This window comes from Camelina sativa, chromosome 12 (genome assembly GCF_000633955.1).
Source record: "Camelina sativa cultivar DH55 chromosome 12, Cs, whole genome shotgun sequence".
Classification (NCBI taxonomy): Eukaryota; Viridiplantae; Streptophyta; class Magnoliopsida; order Brassicales; family Brassicaceae; genus Camelina; species Camelina sativa.
This window is the reverse complement of record NC_025696.1, coordinates 17134127-17159362: the sequence shown is the minus strand read 5'-3', so window position 1 is coordinate 17159362 and position 25236 is coordinate 17134127. Positions and strand designations below refer to the sequence as shown.

The 25236-nt window shown below is 36.5% G+C and overlaps 1 protein-coding gene across 1 annotated transcript; it reads right to left on the bottom strand.

The window, feature by feature from the left end:
• Positions 3209–23591, bottom strand: LOC104733595. Its single transcript, XM_010453162.2, has 9 exons — positions 23529–23591; positions 23113–23276; positions 22641–22859; positions 22437–22563; positions 15265–15411; positions 15027–15113; positions 14600–14719; positions 3502–3611; positions 3209–3430 (listed from the first exon to the last, which is right to left on the bottom strand). Exons 1-9 carry the CDS (start codon positions 23589–23591, stop codon positions 3256–3258), a joined length of 1212 nt encoding a protein of 403 aa, XP_010451464.1. The 3' UTR covers positions 3209–3255.

Here is a 25236-nt window from a genome sequence, read left to right as displayed (position 1 = left end):
TAATCACTGACATTTGTTTTGACATTTTTTTTATACACAATACCCATTTGATCTTCTTTGTATATAAGATTGACTTTGGGGAGAACAAATAGCATTTGACTGTTTTAGTTTTGTTCAAAATTCTTGGACGTTTTGCTCTCGTGTTATATGTGTTTCCTTAACTTGGAAGTTCATTCTTGGACCACGTTTGGTATATATTATATATTCCTAAATGTGATCCATTTTCTCAGGGCATAACAATAATTGATGAAGAGCTTAACGAGTCACATTTTTCTAAGTCACATTATGGACTATCAATCTTACTCTATGGAGTTATGTAGATGAAGATCAAGAAAGATACACAAGCTTCTAGAATAAAGCTTCATGGAGTTCCAGCTTCCATTGTATCTGGCAGAGGCAGTACCTTCTTAATTGTTTCTTATAAATATTGTTTCAAATTATCTCGGACCAAGCTTAAGTAAAGTACTGCTTCACTTTGTGTATACAAGGAAGAAAGAAAGAAGTGGAGCAGCATGTGTGGAAGAATCAAATGAAAAGTGCGAACAAATAGGAGTCAATTGTATATAAACTTTTGTAAACAATTAGTCTTCTTTATGCATTGTATTGCAATACAATTGAGAGTGTAACAACAACATATGATTGTTGAGGGAGAAGAGTGATGTTATTCTAGATATATTCATATCAAACAGTGTATCGATTCATTCCGATAATAAAGAGATAACTTCTTCTTTCTTATCAAATTCATACTAGATATTGTCTTCTTCACAAAAATTGAAACATGTATTCTAATTACTTGAATGTATACGTCAAAAAGTCGTCTCTCCAAGCTTTTATAATTCTTGGTACTACTGAAGATAATCTCAGCAAAATGAACATGTAATCCCCGCTCTAGAGACACATTGCAAAGTATGTGAGGGAGATGGCTGAGAGACATGCATGCGCAAAGAGTCGTGGATCTCTTCATTGGAAGCTCTTCATATAGAAAACACTCAAGCTGTAAGAATAGAACATATATATCAGAAACATGCATATCTTCTTACATATATGTGTTGGTCCACACAATGTTTGGTGGTTAGATCTTGTGGAAGTCAAAGGAGGAAACTCACATTATATCTCCATCCTTATCCTTTGGCATCCAACTTGGAATTGATCCGTTTAGCATATTTCCACAGAGATAGCTGCAAGAACAGTAAGAAAGCTTCATGCATGAACAAATACTTCTTCAACACAACATCTTCCACTCTATTTATTATGTTTTGGAGTGAGATATTTTACCCATTTGTACTAGCTATAACCACTCTATTGATTTGGTGGTCTATATTTGTACTATGAGATGAAGACAAACAACCACAAAAATGCTCTATTTCTTAACATATGCATAAAATTTGCTAAAATTTTGCACACATATTTACATAGTCAGATATCCTAACCTGACTATAATAAATGTATAAACTAATTGAATAGTATAATAATTTTATGCATAATACTATAAATAGTGACAATTACATTAAAGTAGATAAACTGATTAATTTTTTCAGTTTAAATTCAAATTTTGGGATGAGGTTTGAATTTTTTATTAGAGAAACAAGAGGTAACTAAAAATTTGTTCCTTTGTTAATGTAATGTTTTAAAATTTAACACAAACCTAAGATAATTAAAATGTTAAAATATTTAGTTACCAAATCAAATCCATGATTTTGGATCAGAACAAGACATTATTTTTTTGGATAATTGAGAAGATGCTTGTAGAATACAAATGATCTTTGGAAAAATTTTATCCACAAATCTTCATGTTGGCTTATTGGAGTTACAAAATTACATCATTCGTTTATTTTGGTCTTGATCAATGAAGCTTATAAAGATGCAAAAAAATAATTTTGTTGCAAACATGCCCCTACTCATTTAAAGAATCCCTTTCATATTTAGTATAATAAAAATTTAGGTGACAATCTACTTATTTAGCATAATAGAATTTTGATTTTTGTTTTCACTTGAGATGATGTAAAAGATTCTTTTAAAAAGAAAACAAAGAAATAATGTAGGAAGATATGTATCTAAGATACTAATTTGTTGTATTTTTATACAATTTAATTATTTAGCTTAATATAGTTTGATTTTTGTTTTAACTTTTAAATGATGGGAAGGGGAAAAAATAAGAAAATTAATAGATATTACACATGTCAATAAGATACCTTTTCTTTTTAACTAATATACCTTTTAGAGAAATTATTTTCATAAGATGAATTAGTGCGATGCGAATTAGTTAAGTCAATAAAATAATAAGATAAAAAAAAAATCCTATTATATTAATTGAGAAGTACAAATATGAAACTAACCTTAAAATGTGTAAAAAATTACATTCAAATTGCCATAAGAAAAACTTAATTAATTAATTAAATAAATATAATTAATTGAAAACGAAAATTAGAGACACATATAATAAAATAAATTTTAGTATAGTAAAAAATATATATTAGAATCAAAACTAATTCTTACTTAAAAAAATTAACAGCTAAGATTTTAAATATCGAATAAAATCTATATACCCACAAAATTTTATCAAAAAACTTTTCTAGCACGAGTTAAAATTTTTATCAAAAATATAATCGAAGAAAATATAGAACAGTTCCGCTTAACAGATTAGATTTTAAAAATTAATATATAAATAAATAAAAGATATCTTTATATAGTATCTTATCTATTTTAAAAAGTTATGTTTTTTTTTTAGCCACTATTTTTTAGGAAAATAAAACTAAGTTGAGATTTAAATATATTCAATGCTTGAAGGTGCTTATTACAAAAAAGAAATGGAAGCCACAGAAAAAAAAACAATGAATGTTGTTTTCAAAAAGGTTTTTTAGAACCTTCACTAGCTATATTTAGTTGATCTTTTATATGTTAGTTATATTTTTTACTTACTTCACAACTATAGCAAGAATTACATTTAATTGAAAAAAGTTTAAGCAATTTATTCATTACATGGAAATGTTTTATTGACAGGTTTTCAATAAACATTTTTAAAATACAAAAAAAAATTAATATAAGCAACCGAATTTTTAATCACAAACCATTATAAATAACATAATAACAAAATAAATTATTACAAATTTTCATCAAAAAAAAAAGTTCAGCCCGCGGTTTTCCGCGGGTTAGTATCTAGTTATTAAGTAACCAAGAAGTTAGTATCTTATAAAAATACATTTCTTCAACAAGAAACTGTTACACTTACAGAATCTATGAGACCGAGTAAATAAGTTAGCGAGAAGGAGGAGAAGAGAAGAAAATAACAAGAAAATATACGAGAAAACCAGCTACAAGTATTCCTCCGTACACCAACGTTTGATAAGACTTTACTCCAACTGTGTATTTGTACTCTATCTTAGAGCATCTCATGTTCTCCCTTTCTGTTTCCAATACATGTTCTACGTACCTGCAACCACGTAATGTTACATTTTGTTTGGTAAACAGAAGAGAAAGAAAACAAAAGGTTTTAAAACTTACTGTTGTGTAAACATGGTGGTCTGAAGAATCTCTGAGCTGTTGAGATGTGCATCGTATAGCTTGTGGTCGTATAACAAAGAAGACAGATCCACCAGTTGTTCTTCTACAGTCTGTGTAAGAATATTTTATATTCTATGTGGCTTATGTGTCTTTCGGTTTAATTATAAAGTTCAAGTTTATATTTAACATCATGGATGCTAATATTAAAGATGACACCGTGATGAATCGGTTTCGATTAATGTATTAGAATTTGGGTGTATTGATAACTCTCTTCCCTTCTCTTAATTATATTATACTAGTATTTGTCCTGCGCATACGCACGAAGTTATTATTTGATTACAAATAATATATAACTAATTATTAGTTTGTAATACAGTAAATCTGTTATATAGTAAATATATCTCAAAAACCATAAACTATTATTAGCCATTGCACGGGAATTCATGTTATTTCAATAGAACAAATCAAATTTTTTTTTGAGAAACAAATAACAAAAGTGACACACAAACACTTATTAGACATAAACTTATTTTTCTAGTATACTTAAGAGCAATTTAGTTGATCGATATTAACAAAAAAAGGATTTGCTGCATATCAAAAGACATACACTTATCACGTTACAACGTGGCTTTATTGCAAACAAAGTACACTTTTCTATTAAATTAACGTAAACTTTGAGATTCATACATATAATGTCATTATCTAAAGAATTATAACCAAGCGATGAAAATTTGCTTAACGTAATGTTCTAACTTATAACTACCTTTGATTCAATAACATCTAAGATCTATAAGTTAAATATTCAACAGGTTTGAGTAACAATCTGAAGAAGTTACCTCCATAATTTCACTGCAGCAATCTCAGCAACACGATAAAGTGGCGTTTAACACTCTCCTTCCTGTAGATCATTTTATTAATTTAGAATCAACTGTCTTCACTAATGTTTAAATTTATACCTCTCTATTACAAAGATTTTATAAAATACTTTATATGTGTGTATTTTGATATGATCTACAGACATATACGGGTGTGCATGTAAACTAATCAGATTTTAGTACCTTTTCATCCACGATAATAACTTCAAAATGCCGAGAGTTATTCCAGGATTTTCTTTGACATGACTTCGCGACTTCGGGATAAAAGAGCTCTTCATCTTCCATTCCTTTTTCGATAGAATCAGTTAGGAACTTGACTATAATCCAATCACATCTTCATTTTGTTTCCAGCAAAGAGGATCACATATATTTTAGGTAGAAAAGTATAGTGCCAATGGAACTAAGATGAAAAAAAAAATCTAAACGTTTATCCATGAATCGAATAAAAGTGATGCAAGAGATGCAAGGGAGAGAAATAAAGATAAATTACAGTTCACTTGAGTTTTATAATAGAGGAAGTCGGGGAACTGTTTTACGAATCGTGGTAGTTTTTTTTTTTTTGGTCAAAAGAATCGGTAGTTTTGGATGAGAAAAACTGGGGAAAAGATTTTGTGCTTTTAATTACGTTTATTTTGTTCAGTTTTTACATATATGCTTTTATTTTTAATTTGTTTTGTTTTGTTTATTTTGTTTTTGAGTGAATTGCCAAATGTCACAATTTAATTGCACAAGTGACTTGTGCTTTATAAGATAAAGGATAAGTAATATATACATGTATATGTTATGTCTATGCATTATTAAGGGGTGCTATTATGAACCAGCACAACTCTTGAAAGGTGACTGTATATATATGTGTGGCTGTCGAATTGTTACGGCAACGGCTGTGTTCTCATAACCTGAGAAACAATACCAAACCAAACACACAAAAGAAAAAGAGATTAGTGATCTTCTTCATCAAAGATCACGTGAAAGCAATAAAGAGTAAGGGAAGAGAAAAATCAATTGCTGAAGACTTGGATCCATCATCAAGAATAATCAAGCAATGGATCAAGGTTGATGTTTTCTTCTTCTCTAAGAAAGTGTTCATGGTTGAATTAGATCAAATCTAGATGATCTTTTGGATAGATTTCATGAATCTAGAAATTTGAATTTACATTTGGTATCAGAGCAAACTAGATTTGTTTAATTCACCGTTAGTCAAACGTACTGTATTTGTTTGATCGAGTGTTTACGTATTCATTATTCTGGGTATGAAAGAATTGATAACGACATCTTCATGAACCGGTGCTTATAGGGATGTTGTTGTAGATTAAAAAACCCAGTCTAGCCCAAATCCAAAAAAAGTCTGCCCAGAAAAAAACCCAAGTTTGAAAACTCAAATGGGTTTTAGATTTTAGTGGGTAAAGCAAAACCCAAGTTCTTGTCTTATATGATGTATTTTGTATCATGTATTTTTGTGTCTTTTACCTTTTTAGTACTAAATATGATTTATATTATGTATTTTGTTTATTTTATTATATCTATAACAATTTTCAAAAATTTATAATTTTATATCATATAGATAAAATATGCCAAATATATTTAAGAGTTTTGTTAACATAGATAAATATCAAAACCAAAAACAAAGTCACAAAAACAACAACAATTTTTTTCTCATTCTTCCTCCTATGGTTCTTCCAAAACCTGATCAGAATCTAAACAACAACAAAACAATGGAATTTCAGTCAGAATTTCATAATTACATCTTTATTCTTTAATAACAATCTTAATTTTTTTACCTTTGGTCTCATATTCCTGAGCTACTAGCCACATATGTGGTACCTTCAACCTCATCATTAAAGTTGTCTTCAATGTCACCTATAATTAAAAAATATAAACTCTTACTTCAACCTCATCATCAAAGTTGTCAACCAAGCAAGGGAAGTTAATTATGAATTAAAAAAGTATGGATTTTTATCTTCTAACTCAGCATAACCATGTAACCAGTTTCTAGTACATAACAAGGCTTGAACATTTCTTGGAAGGAGACGGTTCCTGTAAGGAGTCAATACCCGACCTCCAATACTAAACGATGACTCTGCTGCTACTGTGGTGATTGAAATACTGAACACATCACAAACTAGAGAAGCCAAATCACCATAGCGTTGCCCACTGCCTTTCAATAGCTCAAAACATCCATGTCAATGAAAGAGTTCAAATCTAGCCTTGGATAAGCACCGTGCTTATCATCGTAAATCATTGATTATGTGTATTGTCGGTTAACGCATATTTAATGTGTAACAATATCACAATTAATAATAGTAAATGATGTTCAGTGGTGTTATCAAACACGTAAATGGATTCAATTATAGAGTAGCCATTGTCGGTTAGATTCTGTTTCAATAGTGGGTCATTGTTTAAGGTTCATATCATTAGATAATTGATTCTATGCATACACGTATATCCTGGATCAAGTTCATGGCACTTGTGAGTTTATTTAAATTCACGTTCACGTTGATGAGATGCGTGTCCATGATTCTGGGTTTTGTCGTGTTGAAAATTACTACATATGAATTTCCTGTCTATATGAATTATTAATCGGGTAATTGTGTTATGTAATATTAACACAATATAAAATAATTTATACCCATTAAATCATTAAATATTTTAATGTTTATATGTATATAACTTGTTAGTCATCAAAATGGCCTTATTATATTACATATAGACAGGCAAATTTAAAAGATTTATTAATTGATCATGATTAAAGAGATGCTAAAAATGACATAAAAGTTTTGATTGATCAATTATTTTGTTATCTATATTCTTGAAGATCTTCCAAAGGTGGATCACTGAATATAGTTAATAATATGAAAAGAATATAATCATTTTCAATATAGTCAATAATTTGTATACCCAAAGGTAACAAATTTATTTGATTAATATATAATTTGATTAATTATAAAATTATAATTTTAGCATCATTAAAAGTGTTTGTGTTTAAATATTGCTCAAAAGTTATTTAAATTCATGCATTAAATTTAAATTAGGCCTTAAGAGTGTCAAATCACTAATAGGTAATCATGTTTACATGTTTGCAGTTTCTTCAAACTTGTATGCATCTGCTAACTCTGTCGTAAAGTTCAATGGGTTGAATTACGGTGAATGATCTGACCAGATCCGGTTTGCATTGGGTATTATGGCTTTGGACTCTGCAATACTAACGGATGAGGAACCTGCAGCCATTACAGGAGATAGCTCTGGAACTGAAAAATCTCGTTATGAGATTTGGGAGCGATCTAACAGGCTGAGTTTGAACCTCATGAGAATGACGATGACAGAAAGTGTTAAGCCATCTATGCCTAAGATAGAGAAAGCAAGGGTATTCATAGAGAAAATGAAGGAGTGTTCACAATCTGATTTGGCTGACATGTCGATTGTAGGAACTCTCATGAATGAGCTTACTACAAAAAAGTTTAACTGGTCTTAGCCAATTCATGATCATGTGACCCACATGTCTAACTTGGCAGCAAGGTTGTCAACCTTGGGAATGGAAGTTCATGAGAATTTCTTGGTCCAATTCGTTATGAACTCTCTACCTTTTGAGTTAAGCCAGTTCCAGGTGAATTACAACACCATTAAAGATAAATGAGACTTTAAGGAGTTAAAGGCTATGTTGGTTCAAGAGGAAGGGAGCATTAAGAAAATGAAGGATCATGTTGTCAATCTTGTGGGCTATTGAAATGCTAGCAGCAATAAAGGAAAACCAAGTAGGAAGGGCAAGATGAAGGATAAAGCTTTCATGGAAGGTCCCGAAAGTCAAATCCAGAAGGAAATGAAGTGTTTCTTTTGCAAGAAAATGGGACACTTCAAGAAAGACTGTCCGAAAAGAAAGGCATGGTTCGAAAAGAAAGGTATGCAACACATTTATGTTTGCTCTGAATTGAACCTTGTAGAAGTGCCTAAAAATACTTGGTGGTTAGATATTGGTGCTACTACTCATGTGTCTCATATTAAACATGGATTCAGTTCGATTCAACCCATAAGAGTAGCCCTGGGCATTTGGATTTTCGGATCGGATCGGATCGGATTATTCGATTAGGGAAATATAGAATCCGATTAGGATCCGACAGCTTTTCCGGATCGGATCGGTTCGGATTGGTTCGGATTCATTCGGATTCGGATCGGTTTTCAGTTTTTTTTTAAATCCGAACTCAAACTGAATCCTTTATATTTATTGTTTGGAAAGTAAAATCATAAATTTGAGTAGCTCAGATGGCAAGAGCTTGTACCTTTTAACGTCAATGTCTCTGGTTCGAATCCTCCTTATGTTGATTTAAGTTTAAATTTTTAAAACGGACCCATTTATAGTTAATGGGCCCCGATTGTAATATAAATGCATAAGCCCATGTATAGAAATTAACAGTATAGATTCGGTTAAGCGGATAACCGATCGAATTTCGGTTCGGATCGGTTTAAATCCAAAAACCGAATCACAATTGAAATAAAATCCGATCGGTTTTTACAAAGAATCTGAAACCGATCCGAACCGGTTTTTACAAAGAATCCGAAACCGATCCGAACCGGTTTTTTTAGATCGGTTTAATCGGTTTCGGATTATATGCCCAGGGCTACATAAGAGGATCTGAACAATTTTTGTTCATGGGAAAGAGAATGAAGGCACGAATTGAAGGCATTGGGACTTATAAGTTGATCTTGGACACTGGTTGTCATATAGATCTTGAAGGGTGTCTCTATGTACCTGAGTGTGCTAGAAATCTTGTTTCTGTTAGTAGGTTGGATAATTTAGGTTTTGTTTTTAAGATTGGACACGGTGTTTTCTCACTGTACCGAAATAATTACCTTAATGGAAGTGGTACTTTGTTTGATTCACTTTATCGTTTCAATCTTGATATAAAGTTTTCTGAATCTTTGTTTAATATTGAAAGTCAAGGCATTAAGCGTAGTGCATCTGATGAAAGTTCAGCTTTCTTGTGGCATCAAAGACTAGGTCACATTTCCAAGGAAAGAATTATGAGGTTGGTAAAGAATGAAATTCTTCCTCACTTGGATTTTAGTGATCTAGATGTTTGTATAGACTGCATGAAAGGAAAGCATACTAAACACATTACAAAGAAACCAGCCACAAGAAGTACTCAAGTTCTTGATTTAATTCACACCGATATATGTGGTCCGTTTGATGCTCTATCTTGGAGCGGTGAAAAATACTTTATCACCTTCATTGATGATTACTCACGTTATAGTTATACTTACCTGCTACATGAAAAATCTCAGTCCGTGAACATCCTAGAGATATTCATTAATGAGGTCGAAAGGCAATTAGATAGAAAAGTGAAAGTAGTGAGATCTGATAGAGGTGGTGAGTTTTATGGAAAATTCACAGAAAATGGACAATGTCCTGGTCCATTTGCAAAGCTACTTGAGAGTATAGGCATTTGTGCATAGTATACAATGCCTGATACTCCTCAGCAGAATGGTGTAGCTGAGAGGCGGAATCGTACTTTAATGGAAATGGTTAGGAGCATGATAAGTAATAGTTCTTTACCCCTTTCATTGTGGACATATGCATTAAAGACTGCAACGTATATCTTAAACCGGGTTCCTAGTAAGGCAGTTCCTAAGACTCCTTTTGAACTGTGGACAGGAAGGAAACCTAGCTTAAGACATTTACGTGTTTGGGGATGTCCAGCAGAAGTAAAGCCATATAATCCACATGAAAAGAAACTTGATTCGAGGACCGTCAGTGGCTTCTTCATTGGCTATCCGGAAAATCAAAGGGGTATGTATTTTACTGTCCTAAGCATAGTACGAGAATAGTTGAAACGGGAAATGCTAGGTTCATTGAAAATGGTCAAACTAGTGGGAGTGGTGAACCAAGAAAGGTGGACATTCAAGAAGTTCAGGTTGAAGTTTCTTCACCTGTTGTCACACCTAAGGTTATTGTTCCTATTTTTTCAATACAGTTAAATGAGACAATAGAACAACATGATGATGTACCAATCCCAATAGATGAAGGGACAATTAATGAACTTGTCGCTTTTCATGAAGAAAATGGTGTACCACAAGAACCATTAAGGCGATCTGGAAGGAATCGAAGATCTGCCATTTCAAATGACTTTGTGGTTTATGCTGTTGAAAGTGAGTGTGACTTAAGCATTGCTGAAGTCCCGAACACATTCCGAAAAGCCATGGAAAGTGACAATTCTGAAAAATGGTCTATTGTTGCTAAAGAAGAAATAAAATCTATGGGTGATAATAATGTTTGAGACTTAGTAGAGTTGCCTAACGGTTTCAAAACCGTTGGTTCTAAATGGGTCTTTAAGACTAAACGCGACTCGAAAGGTAACATTAAAAGATACAAGGCTTGCCTTGTTGCCAAAGGTTTCACCCAAAAATATGGCATTGGCTATAAAGAGACCTTCTCTCCAGTTTCGAAGAAGGATTCTCTTAGAATTGTTTTGGCTTTGGTGGCTCATTATGATCTGGAGCTTCACCAAATGGATGTGAAAACCACCTTCCTGAATGGAGAGCTTGAGGAAGAAGTATATATGGATCAGCCTGAAGGGTTTGTGACCACAGGAAATGAACATCTGGTGTGTAAGCTGAAAAAGTCAATATATAGACTTAAACAAGCTTCCAGACAATGGTATTTGAAATTTAATAATACCATTACGTCATATGGTTTTGTAGAAGTTATCGTTGACCGATGCATCTACATAAAGGTCAGTGGGAGCAAGTTTGTGATTTTAGTCTTATATGTTGATGATATTTTGCTTGTTGCGAATGACATGGGTATGCTACATGATATAAAGAAATATCTATCTAAGAACTTTGAAATGAAAGATATGGGTGAGGCATCTTATGTGATCGGAATATAAATAATTCGAGATAGATCACAAGGATTGCTAAGTTTGTCTCAGAAAGGATATATCAATAAGATCTTAGAGAGATATAGAATGAGTGAATGCTCTGATGGTAAAATTCCAATTCAGAAAGGGGACAAGTTCAGTAAAATGCAATGTCCAAGAAATGAATTGGAACGTAAAGAAATGGAAAGAATTCCTTATGCATCAGTGGTTGGGAGTTTGAACTATGTTCAGACTTGTACTCGACCATACATCAGTTTTGCTGTTGGTATGTTGGGTCGATATCAAAGTTNGACCACAGGAAATGAACATCTGGTGTGTAAGCTGAAAAAGTCAATATATAGACTTAAACAAGCTTCCAGACAATGGTATTTGAAATTTAATAATACCATTACGTCATATGGTTTTGTAGAAGTTATCGTTGACCGATGCATCTACATAAAGGTCAGTGGGAGCAAGTTTGTGATTTTAGTCTTATATGTTGATGATATTTTGCTTGCTGCGAATGACATGGGTATGCTACATGATATAAAGAAATATCTATCTAAGAACTTTGAAATGAAAGATATGGGTGAGGCATCTTATGTGATCGGAATATAAATAATTCGAGATAGATCACAAGGATTGCTAAGTTTGTCTCAGAAAGGATATATCAATAAGATCTTAGAGAGATATAGAATGAGTGAATGCTCTGATGGTAAAATTCCAATTCAGAAAGGGGACAAGTTCAGTAAAATGCAATGTCCAAGAAATGAATTGGAACGTAAAGAAATGGAAAGAATTCCTTATGCATCAGTGGTTGGGAGTTTGAACTATGTTCAGACTTGTACTCGACCATACATCAGTTTTGCTGTTGGTATGTTGGGTCGATATCAAAGTTATCCTGGAATGGACCACTGGAAGGCTGCAAAGAAGGTTCTCAGGTACTTGCAAGGCACCAAAGAGTTCATGCTTACATACATGAGATCTGATGACCTCGACGTTTGGATATTTGTTCTTGTTAGCTGGAGGAGCAATATCTTGGAAAAGTGGAAATCAGTCTGTCATTGCTTCTTCCACTATGGAGGCCGAATTTGTGGCATGCTTTGAGGCCACAGTTCATTCATTGTGGCTTTGGAACTTTCTCTCAGGGCTTCGGATTGTCGACAACATAGAGAAGCCGCTGAGAATTTACTTTGATAATTCCGCAGCTGTCTTCTTTTCAAAGAATGACAAGTACTCGAAATATGCTAAACACATGGAAATAAAGTACTTGTCTGTCAAATAAGAAGTGCGGAAACGTAGAGTGTCTTTTAAGCATATAAGAACGGATATGATGGTTGCAAATCCGCTAACTAAGGGATTACCACCCAATGTGTTCATTGGCCATGTAGAGCGTATGGGTGTTATAGATAAGACCTTGCTGTTTTGATTATAGGATGCTTATAATGTATGAGACACTATGAATNATGGGTATGCTACATGATATAAAGAAATATCTATCTAAGAACTTTGAAATGAAAGATATGGGTGAGGCATCTTATGTGATCGGAATATAAATAATTCGAGATAGATCACAAGGATTGCTAAGTTTGTCTCAGAAAGGATATATCAATAAGATCTTAGAGAGATATAGAATGAGTGAATGCTCTGATGGTAAAATTCCAATTCAGAAAGGGGACAAGTTCAGTAAAATGCAATGTCCAAGAAATGAATTGGAACGTAAAGAAATGGAAAGAATTCCTTATGCATCAGTGGTTGGGAGTTTGAACTATGTTCAGACTTGTACTCGACCATACATCAGTTTTGCTGTTGGTATGTTGGGTCGATATCAAAGTTATCCTGGAATGGACCACTGGAAGGCTGCAAAGAAGGTTCTCAGGTACTTGCAAGGCACCAAAGAGTTCATGCTTACATACATGAGATCTGATGACCTCGACGTTTGGATATTTGTTCTTGTTAGCTGGAGGAGCAATATCTTGGAAAAGTGGAAATCAGTCTGTCATTGCTTCTTCCACTATGGAGGCCGAATTTGTGGCATGCTTTGAGGCCACAGTTCATTCATTGTGGCTTTGGAACTTTCTCTCAGGGCTTCGGATTGTCGACAACATAGAGAAGCCGCTGAGAATTTACTTTGATAATTCCGCAGCTGTCTTCTTTTCAAAGAATGACAAGTACTCGAAATATGCTAAACACATGGAAATAAAGTACTTGTCTGTCAAATAAGAAGTGCGGAAACGTAGAGTGTCTTTTAAGCATATAAGAACGGATATGATGGTTGCAAATCCGCTAACTAAGGGATTACCACCCAATGTGTTCATTGGCCATGTAGAGCGTATGGGTGTTATAGATAAGACCTTGCTGTTTTGATTATAGGATGCTTATAATGTATGAGACACTATGAATTCATTTAAAGTTATGTTTCTGTTTTTATTAGATATGTTATCATTAAAGTACGTGTACACATTTATGGTTTATAGATAACATGACTGTTTTTGAGAATTAGGGTTCTTCTCAATAGAAAAGAATAATATAAAATTGGACTTGATTTGTGATACATGGAAGGGAGCATGTCGTTCAATGACATGTGACTGCCATGATCCGATCAGTTTGATTTTATTTAAGTCATTAAAGGTTAAGAGAGCTTGATATTAAAGTGCGCATTAAAGTTATTAAACTATTAAGCTGACACAAAGGCTAAGTGGGAGAATGTAAGAATATTTTATATTCTATGTGGCCTATATGTCTTTCGGTTTAATTATAAAGTTCAAGTTTATATTTAACATCATGGATTCTAATATTAAAGACGACACCGTGATGAATCGGTTTCGATTAATGTATTAGAATTTGGGTACCCTCTTCCCTTCTCTTAATTATATTATATAAGCAATATATATACATGTATATGTTATGTCTATGCATTATTAAGGGGTGCTATTATGAACCAGCACAACTCTTGAAAGGTGACTGTATATATATGTGTGGCTGTCGAATTTTTACGGCAACGGTTGTGTTCTCATAATGTGAGAAACACTACCAAACCAAACACACAAAATAAAAAGAGATTAGTGATCTTCTTCATCAAAGATCACGTGAAAGCAATAAGGAGTAAGGGAAGAGAAACATCAATTGCTGAAGAGTTGGATCCATCATCAAAAATAATCAAGCAATGGATCAAGGTTAATGTTTTCTTCTTCTCTAAGAAAGAGTTCATGGTTGAATTAGATCAAATCTAGATGATCTTTGGGATAGATTTCATGAATCTAGAAATTTGAATTTACAGTCTGTTGTTATAAGAAATAGACACAAAAAACAGAGTGTAAGAATATAATCCCATTCTGGTAAGAAAACTGAAATCGTGGAGTGTTCTTCACTTACGTCTAGATATTTCTCCACTCTTTCAACTAGCTCGTGTGGGAAAGGCTCCGGCAATGTGGTTGTCTTTTTGTAGAACTTCTCCACCCATAGCTCCGTTTTGGTTTTGTTCTTTATATCTTTCTATGGATATAGCTTGGCCAGTGTAATGAATAATCTGATCAGGTGGTTTATATTAATCAACTCACACTGGAATAACTCTTGTTCCATAAGTGCGGTAGAGATCATCTTTTTTCTTAACTGCTTTCTTCTTCTTTCACTTCTGAAGTTTCGAGCTATAAGATGACCAGAGAGGCCTATGTTTTACTATGGAATCACCTGAACCTTTAGATTCATCATCCCAGCTCTGAGTACAAAAACATATGGAATCTTTGCCGTGAAAGGAACAAAATTTTGTGAAACAAATTTGCATGAAATTTTCTGAGATTACCTGGCGGAGAAAATATTTATTAGAAAGCCCAGGGTCAGACACGTCGAGCAAACCAGCAGCTAGAACATCGGTAGACCTTTCCATCTCCTGCAATACCCATTAAACAATCACAAGAGACTTCAATGGTTGGAACAGTAACAGCAGGTTAAGAACTATTTATTCCCAGCTTAACCTAACTCGCAAACCACAGTTACCCTAAATACCGAAACTCACCATCTAGGTATGTTTTGGTATGTACATGAAATCTTCCGTTATTTTTAGTTTCCTGAAGAGAATGCCCACGCATGGCTTTTGAGACGACAATAGCTAACTTCTCATGACGATGTAATGGATGAACCCCTCCAACGATCACTACCTCTTGCCCATGATGAATCATTTTCTTTACCTGTAACTATAGAAGAGAGATATATATGTTAAGGACTAATGTTGTAATTAGTGATTGATAAACCCTACTACTCATCACTATATATATTGTAACACACACACATGTATAATACAAGCTTTCCTTACATGGTATCAGAGCAAGTAAAATCCTAGACCTAAAATTTTTTTTTTCCGCCGCTTCTTTTCTTCTCTTGCTTCATCGATCTCTAGCTTACCATGGCTGCTTCTCTATCCGATGTTATCAACCCTGTCTCTACATCCCAGCTTTATAACATCAATATGTCCAATGTCACCAAGCTCATTGCCTCAAATTACCTGATGTGGAATCGTCAAGTTTGTGCTCTACTTGCGGGGTATCTTGATGGTACCACGGTTGCACCGGACGCGACTGTGAGCCAAGGTGAGGCTTCCATTCCAAATCCAGAGTATACTATTTGGGAAAGGCAAGATCAAATCATTCTTGCTAGCCTTCTCGGTGCGACCTCGATCGAGATCCAACCCATGCTCTCCAAGGCTTCCACGTCGGCAGAGATCTGGAGCCTTCTTTCCTCTACATATGCTAAGCCAACGTGGGGACACATTAAACAGCTTCGGGAACAAATCAAGAAATGGCGGAAGGGTTCCCGCACTGTTGATGAATACATTCAAGGTTTGTTTGTTCGTTTCGATCAACTTGCTACGCTTGGCAAGCCATATGAACATGAAGAGCAGATCGAGTATCTGTTAGGTGGTCTTCCAGAGGATTACAAACCTCTTGTTGAGCAGATCGAGGGTCGTGATACTCCTCCCTCCTTGCCCGCTATTCATGAAAAACTCATTAATTATGAGTTGAAGCTTAACGCACAAGTTACTGCGTCTTCCATGGTCCCGGTCACGGAAAATGCAGCCTTTTACAAGTCCTCCAACAACAACAACAACTCCTCTCGCCAACATTGGTCTTCTACACGTGGTTCACAACAACAACAACTCTCCCGTGGTTCTCATGGCAAAGGATATCAAGGTCGTTGTCAGTTATGTGGTGTTTTTGGCCACAGCGCGAGGAGGTGTTCTCAGCTTACTTCTGGTGGTTCATATCAACCCTTCGGTGTAACTATCATTCGTCCGGTGGACCCTCTACACCATGGCAACCTCGTGCTAACATGGCTGCTGTGCCATCTTATAATCCGGCGAATTGGATCATGGATTCGGGTGCTACACATCACTTAACGTTTGATCTGGCCAACTTGTCTCTTCATCAACCGTACACTAGCCGTGAGGAAGTGCAGATTGCGGATGGTTCTGGACTGAAAATCACACATACCGGTTCTACATCTCTTCCTACATCATCTCGCTCTCTTGATCTCAAAGATATTTTATATGTTCCGGATGTTCGTAAGAACTTGATATTGGTTTTTTGATTATGCAACACTAATCAGGTTTCGCTTCATTTCTATCATGCACTCTTTCAGGTGAGGGATCTGAGAACGGGGGTCCAGTTGCTCCAAGGCAGAACTAGAAATGAATTATATAAGTGGCCGATGGCTGGTGGTTCCATTACGGCGTTCTCTGTCTCATCGTCTCCACCAACGGATTTGAACTCATGGCATCTAAGACTTGGACATCCCTCTCTTTCAGTTTTAAAAACCATTGTTTCTCAATTTTCTTTACCTTTTGCTTCTTCTCCACCAAAACATTTATCTTGCTCAGATTGCTTAATCAATAAGAGTCATAAACTTCCATTTTTTACAAACACAATTGCTTCCTCTAAACCTCTTGAATACATCTATACATATGTGTGGTCTTCTCCTATACTTTCATCTGAACATTTCAAGTATTATTTGATTTTTATTGATCACTTCACAAAATATACCTGGCTCTATCCCCTCAAATTAAAATCCCAAGTTAAAGATATTTTTATGGCCTTCAAGTCTTTGGTGGAGAACCGGTTTCAGACTAAGATCACCACTCTATATTCGGATAATGGAGGAGAGTTTATTGCTCTTCGGCCAATCTTGGTGTCACAAGGCATATCCCTTCTCACCTCACTGCCTCACACACCTGAGCATAACGGTGTGGCTGAACGGAAACATCGGCATGTGGTTGAAACAGGGCTTGCTCTCCTTGGTCATGCCTCTATGCCACAGTCCTATTGGCCATACGCCTTTTCCACGGCGGTCTACTTGATCAACAGGATGCCCACTGATGTCTTACATGGCGATACACCCTACCGGCAACTATTCAATACCACACCGAATTATCTTAAGCTTCGCGTGTTATCCATGGCTTCGTCCTTACCGGCGTCACAAGCTCGAGCCACCGACTCCGAACTCCTCGCCTCAGTGCTCCGATCCTCCCTCTCCGTCTCCACCATTTTCGCTGCAGCCATTGCCTTTGTCACCATTGCCTGATGAGGAGTTATCCTCCGACACCACCGGCTCATCCTTTTCTCCGTCACCAGATCGCTCTCACGAGTTGAGAAAAAAAAAACGGGCCCAAGATCGTACCAATCATGAAAATGTCTCAAGCCCACAGACTAAAAGCCCAATAACAGATAGCACAAGCCCGGGTCCAAGTATTGTTTCTTCGACAACATCATCCTCGAGTCAGTCACGCTCGCCTTCTCTGGTTGCTCCTCCTCCGCAAATAAACAACCATCCAATGCAAACTCGATCGAAGAATCATATCACCAAACCGAAAACCAAATTCAGTCTTACCGTCTCTACTCATCCTGTTATCCCAACGATGGTGGCCGTGGCTTTGAAGGATCCACGGTGGCGCAATGCAATGGTGGAGGAGATCAATGCTCAAATTCGCGAACATTCTTGGGATTTGGAGCCTCCTAAACCTGCTCAAAACATTATTCCTTGTAAGTGGATTTTACTATCAAGTACAAATCCGATGGATCGATTGATCGGTACAAAGCGAGGTTGGTGGCTCGCAGTTTTCGGCAAGAGTATGGTCTTGACTACTCTGAGACGTTTAGTCCGGTTATTAAGACGACAACCATCCGACTTGTGCTTGAAACGACGGTGAAACGGAATTGGGCTATCCATCAAGTAGATATAAACAATGCCTTTCTACAAGGCACTATGGAGGATGAGGTTTATGTCTCTCAACCGCCTGGTTTTGTTGATCGGGATTGTCCGCATCATGTGTGTAAGTTGCGGAAAACTTTGTACGGTTTGAAGCAGGCCCCAAGGGCGTGGTATCAGGAGTTATGAAATTTTCTTGTTGCCTCTGGTTTCAAGACGTCCTTAGCTGACAACTCCTTATTCATTTGCAAACATGGTCAGGCTTACCTCTATGTGTTAGTGTATGTTGATGATATAATCATTGCAGGCCCCAGCTCTCTGGTTCAACAGTTTCATATGATGCTTGCTCAACTTTTTTCTCTCAAGGATCTCGGTCCTTTGAGTTACTTCTTGGGTGTTGAGGCAACAAGAACATCCAAGGGCCTTCACTTAATGCAAAGGAAGTACATTATCGATCTTCTTGCGAAAACAAACATGCTTGGTGCCAAGCCTGTTCCTACGCCAATGTCTACTTCGACAAAGCTCACTGTCCTCTCGGGTACACCACTCGCGGATGTCACTAAGTATCGAATGGTGGTTGGGAGTCTTCAATATTTGGCTTTCACGCGACCTGACATTCCGTTTCCGGTAAACCGCCTCTCACAGTTTATGCATAAACCAACTAATGATCATTGGCAGGCTGCAAAGAGAGTTCTTCGGTATCTAGCTGGAACGCAAACACTTGGTATTTTCCTAAGGAATGATGCTCCGCTAACGGTTCATGCGTTTTCAGATGCTGATTGGGGCAGAGATAACGCAAATTATGTGTCCACAAATGCGTATATTGTTTATTTTGGGGGCAGTCCGGTCTCTTGGTCTTCGAAGAAACAGAGGAGCATCTCTCGATCATCAACTGAGGCTGAATACCGTGCTGTTGCTAATATGGCCTCTGAAATAAGGTGGATATGTTCTCTCTTAACAGAAATGGGAATCACGCTTCCTCTAGCTCCGGTCATCTACTGTGATAATATGGGAGCTACATATCTCTGTGCAAACCCGGTTTTCCATTCGAAGATGAAACATGTGGCTCTAGATTACCATTTCGTTCAAGAGCACATTCAGTCGGGCACATTGAGGGTGTAAACTGTTGTGTTTTGATGTATTTACAATAGTGATTACAGAGTCGTATTTATACAGATAGTAGAGGAAGGTTCTAGGCTAAGCTACTTATGGAATAAGTTACATAGAAGGAAGGTAGATATTGAGGCATTGACGAGATGATACGATCATGATACAGTAGTATCCTTGACATACGGACATGATACCAATCATATCCTTAACATCCCCCCTCAAGATGGAGGGGCTTTTGTCACTCCAATCTTGTGTCATAGGTGAAGAAACCGTTGACGGCCTAACGGTTTGGTGAGTGCATCCGCAAGCTGGTCTGTGGTGTGAACATGAGTGACCCGAAGGAGACCATTCTGCACTTGACCTCTTATAAAATGATAGTCGATGGCGATGTGTTTCATTCTTGAGTGGAAGACTGGATTTGCACACAAGAATGTGGCACCAACATTGTCACAGTATATCACTGGAGGAGCCGTTTGGCGGATCCCAAGTTCAGTTAAGAGGTTGCATATCCATCGTATTTCACTTGCAGTGTTGGCTACTGATCGGTACTCAGCCTCCGTCGAAGATCGAGCTACACCGTTTTGCTTCTTTGCAGACCAAGATATAGGATTGCTGCCTAAGTAGACAATGTATGCATTGGTAGACACATAATCATGGGAATCACCTGCCCAATCTGCATCTGAAAAAGCATGAAGAGTTAACGGTGTCTTTGCGGAAAGGAAGAGGCCATGTGTCGGTGTACCAGCCAAATAGCGTAGAATTCTCTTGGCAGCTTGCCAATGTGTGTCGGTAGGGCGATGCATGAACTGAGAGAGGCGGTTGACCGCATATACAATGTCAAGCCGGGTGAAAGCTAGGTACTGGAGACTGCCAACAAGTTTCCTAAATGGTGATGGGTCCGAGAGAGTGTTACCAGTCGTGAGGGTAAGTTTTGGTGAAGATGCCATCGGTGTGAGAACGGCATTGGCATCAGTCATGTTGTATTGATGGAGAAGATCAATGATATATTTTCGCTGTGAGAGATGAAGCCCTTGGGTGGTGCGGTGTGCTTCAATTCCCAGGAAATAGTTGAGATCTTCAGGATCCTTGACAGAGAACCTCTCGGCAAGCAGGTTAAGAATCTGTTGAATATTGGTGCCATTATTCCCGGTGATTAGTATATCATCAACATAAACTAGGAGGTAAAGAAAATCCTTCCCATTTTGAAGTACGAACAGAGACGTATCAGCTAGAGAGTTCACAAAACCAATCCCCACCAAGTAGTTCTTGAGTTCTGTGTACCATGCCCGAAGTGCCTGCTTTAAACCGTAGATCGCCTTGTGAAGCCGACAGACATGGTCAGGGTGGTCAGAGTCAACAAATCCTGGTGGTTTCTCCATATATACCTCCTCGTCCAATGTGCCTTGGAGAAACGCGTTGTTGACGTCAAGCTGTTTGATTGGCCAAGCTTAGGAGACAGCAACATCGAGGACGAGACGAATTGTTGTGGATTTGATCACCAGACTGAAAGTCTCCGTGTAATCTCGACCATGTTGTTGAGTATATCCTTTGGCAACAAGTCGTGCTTTGCACCTGCCAAGAGAACCGTTAGGGAGAAATTTGTTTTTAAATAACCATTTGCAACCCACCACATTATGATTAGGCGGACGTGGAACCAGGTCAAGGGTGCGATTGCGTGCAAATGCATCTATTTCAGTGGACATAGCTCCACGCCACTTTTTATCTTTTAAAGCCTGAGTCACTGTCGTAGNTCGTAGGTTCAGGAGGAATGTAGGTTGATAGTGCAGCGGAGAGGTTGAGTTTAGGTTTGGGTTTAGAGATGTTGTTTTTCCGGCGAGTGGTCATCGGATGGTGGTTTTCAACAACCAGAGGTGGTGGAGCAGGTTGGGGTTGAGGTTTGATCTGGTGGGAGGGAAGAGCCATCAATGAATCCAGCAAGATTGTAGCCGTCGAGGAGGGAGTGAACTTGGAGACTCCAGGTGATGTAGTTGGTAGAGGTGAGTTTGGTGATGTTCATCATATTGATGTTTAGGAGACCTTGAGTGAGATCAACAGTTTCAGCAGCCGCCATGATAGAGAGACAGGAGGAGAATGAGACGTATTTCTGGGAATAGAGAGAAGAGAAGAGAAGAAGAAGCAGATCTGAACAAAAAAGGAGAGGAGAGAAAGGAGAGGCTGCTGAGAGAAAGAAAAATCTAAGGGTATCGGCTAAGCTCTGATACCATGTAAACTGTTGTGTTTTGATGTATTTACAATAGTGATTACAGAGTCGTATTTATACAGATAGTAGAGGAAGGTTCTAGGCTAAGCTACTTATGGAATAAGTTACATAGAAGGAAGGTAGATATTGAGGCATTGACGAGATGATACGATCATGATACAGTAGTATCCTTGACATACGGACATGATACCAATCATATCCTTAACAGAGGGTTGCCCACATCTCCATTGATGATCAACTTGCGGATTCTCTTACTAAACCATTGCCTCCAGCTCGGTTTCTTGAACTGAATAGCAAGATTGGAGTCAAGAACCTGCCTCTATCTTGAAGGGGTGTATAGAAGAGAGATATATATGTTAAGGACTAATGTTCTAATTAGTGATTGATAAACCCTACTACTCATCACTATATATATTGTAACAAACACACATGTATAATACAAGCTTTCCTTACAGTAACGACTCAGGACAGTTAGCATGTGAAAACCAACAGAGTCAAATCTTTCACCGTTCTTTGGAAAATATTATGGGTGCTAACTTTCTGATACCGGTAAAATAGGCAAAGATGTCTTTTTACTAAACACATTGACTCATATGGGTGAAAACACCATTCGGAGAACAAAAGAAAAGGTAAGAACTTTTAGTATTTCTTGAACATCATTCATTTAACACAAGAAGTCTTTACCTCGGATTTTATCTCTTCAATATTTATGCTGTAGTTTTGTCCTCTTTCCATGATATTATATCGATTGTGGTTTTGGAGCACAATGATAGGTACCAGCACTCTAGTTGCTAGATCAACCGTCTCAAACCTGGTTGCACTTAGAATGAATCATCTAAGCACAATTTTCATTGCTAGAAGAAAGTAAAGTTTCACATATCATATTACCTGACATCAGGAGCTATGACGTGCTCAATCGTAGTAGCTACTAACGCTGCTAACTGACCAGAAAAGATATCAGTGGTAGACTGATGACCAACAGGGCTAACGTTCCCTGGAAGGAAAATATTTCGTATCCTTGGCACTGTTCTAGGACTAACACTTCCCTCTTCAGTTTCAATCTTCCCATATGTACAAGGCCCCGCAGACAAATCGATGACAACATATCTATCAAGAAGGGACGATAAAATCATGTTGATAGCTTCAATGAAAAAAAACTGTAGCAGATAAGAACAGAAACAGTTCGCCAACAATATCTTGAATAAGGGACCATGATATCTCACATCTTGCTTATGCATAGTTTGATGATACCTTGATAGATGTAATACTTTCAGACGAGGGTGGTAAATTTTGTTTGATCACATCTATGGCTAAACTTATTTTACTGCAACGAGGAAAGAAAAAAAAAAGATAAGTTTACCTGCCTGATCGAAGCCAAACTTGGGATGCTCCTCCACCATTGTATCTATACCGATAAATATAATCTGCCTCTTGTTTCTGTTTGTCTGCATCACTAAGCTCTGGTAGCTTTGAAAACATCAAACTGTCTAGATTGATCTCTGTATTTCGAGGATCCATTCTTACCTGAATAATGAGTTAAAAAAAGAAAGGGTCAGTTAGGAAATACAGCAGGATATAATCATTTGCCCAAACATGATAAGACACAAGCTACTTCAAGAACAAAGAGAAATATGGAGGGTTATAAACTCAAGAAAGCATAAAAAAAAAAATCTTAATTGTGTAATTATTTGTAGGAGATTGGTTTCAATGAGTTTGGAGATGGGATGGTCAAGAATTAATGTCACACGATCAGTGGAAACATGAATCACAACTCACAAGTGAAAACAAAGCTTCTCCAAAAACAGCTCGCTCATTAAGAAAGTAACTTTCGTGTTTCATCAAGTATAATGTAAGTAATTTATTGACATGTTATCATATTCATAGCATGAAGCAATAAAATATGGGAATTCACGTGCGTATTTATTTATTCATGCATATATATTTGGCTTCATATTGGGTTTCGTGGTGTTCTGTGTTTAGGCGGTTTCTTCTCAAATTGCAGCGTTGCTTCCTACGGTGTGTCATCTCTAGATTGCATAGGACAGTGAACTAAATTTGGGATGCTTTGTTGCGGTTGTCTCGTGGGTCGTGGTGGTGTTGGTGGAGCGGCTTCGTTGTTGTTGCGGACCTTGCGATTTTTGGGTATTTATTTTTTAGTGGTTGGGACTTAGGAGATTTTGCTCGTGGTCAAGGAATCGGGGGTATGGGTTTCCTTGAAAGAGGTTCTCTTCTTTGTTTTTTTTGGCGCTTGAACATAGTGCTCTGTTCGAAAAGGTTAAGTAAGCCATCTCTCTGTTTGGTTCCCCTTCGCCTCAGTTTGTGGTTGTTTGCTGCTCAGTTTTCAATCTCTTCTCAACAATCGTAAAAGGATAGCTCCTTGGGCGTTTCACATGTCCGGATTATCACGGTTCGCCGATATATCTCCTATGTTTTGGCTTCTTACTTCGGTTAGTTTGTTCTTTACCTTCCTCTGTTTGTGGTTTTCTTATGTCTTGGCTTGTGTTAGGCAGTTATTGCTCGGGATACAGAGGAAGTAGACGGAGAGGATGGCATAATTCCATCAACAGTGCCTCATGCCATCAACACATACCCACTTGGCATAGTTTTGCATTTGTTGATGGTATGTGTTCCTTTAATTGTTGTTTGTGTTTCATTTCTATTAATTTCTACGTACTTGTTTCAAATTTGAGTATACATAATTTACTTGAAACATGGAATTATGGAAACAAACTTATAATTTGGACATGCGGTTATGCTCTACAGTTATTTCATCATGTGATCACACGTAAATATGAATCATGAATGTCAAACTCATTTCGTCTCTTTGCTGGATCAACTCCAAACACTTGTTTTTTTTTTTTATTCGAAGATTTTCAAAATTTTATGTTTGATTTGTCTTCGATGAAACCATGAGTAAAGCACGATTTCATACTATGATTTTTTTCATAGTTAATGATAAGAAGTACTGGATTCATTCCAAATCATGAGCAAAACATTTGCAACATATATAGTGAGAACAGTACAAATATTTACAAATTTGAACTAGTTCCTTGCCTTTTTTTTTTTTTTTTTTGGCAGCGAACTAATTCCTTGCCTATGACAACAAATATTTACAAATTTTAGTTGTGGTTATTTTTGCCACATGACTATGTTGTGATTATATAGTTACGAATTTTTTCTTTTTTGCTATATATCGCTATCTTGCCACAAATAATCACAACAAATGTTTGAGGCTACATAGACACAAATTAGACATAAAATAGCTATGAATTTCCACGTTTCAAGACTGTGTCTCATTTGTTTATAACATGTTTGTAGTTCATTTGAGGCTATGAACAGTTATATTGGAGGTTTTAAGTGAATAAATTATAGAACTTCAAGAATTAATTGCTAAGCTTAATTAAAGTATTATTTTACAACGGTATATATATACTTTTGTATATATTGCAATTGTGTAATGATACACAATTTTTAATATTTTCTC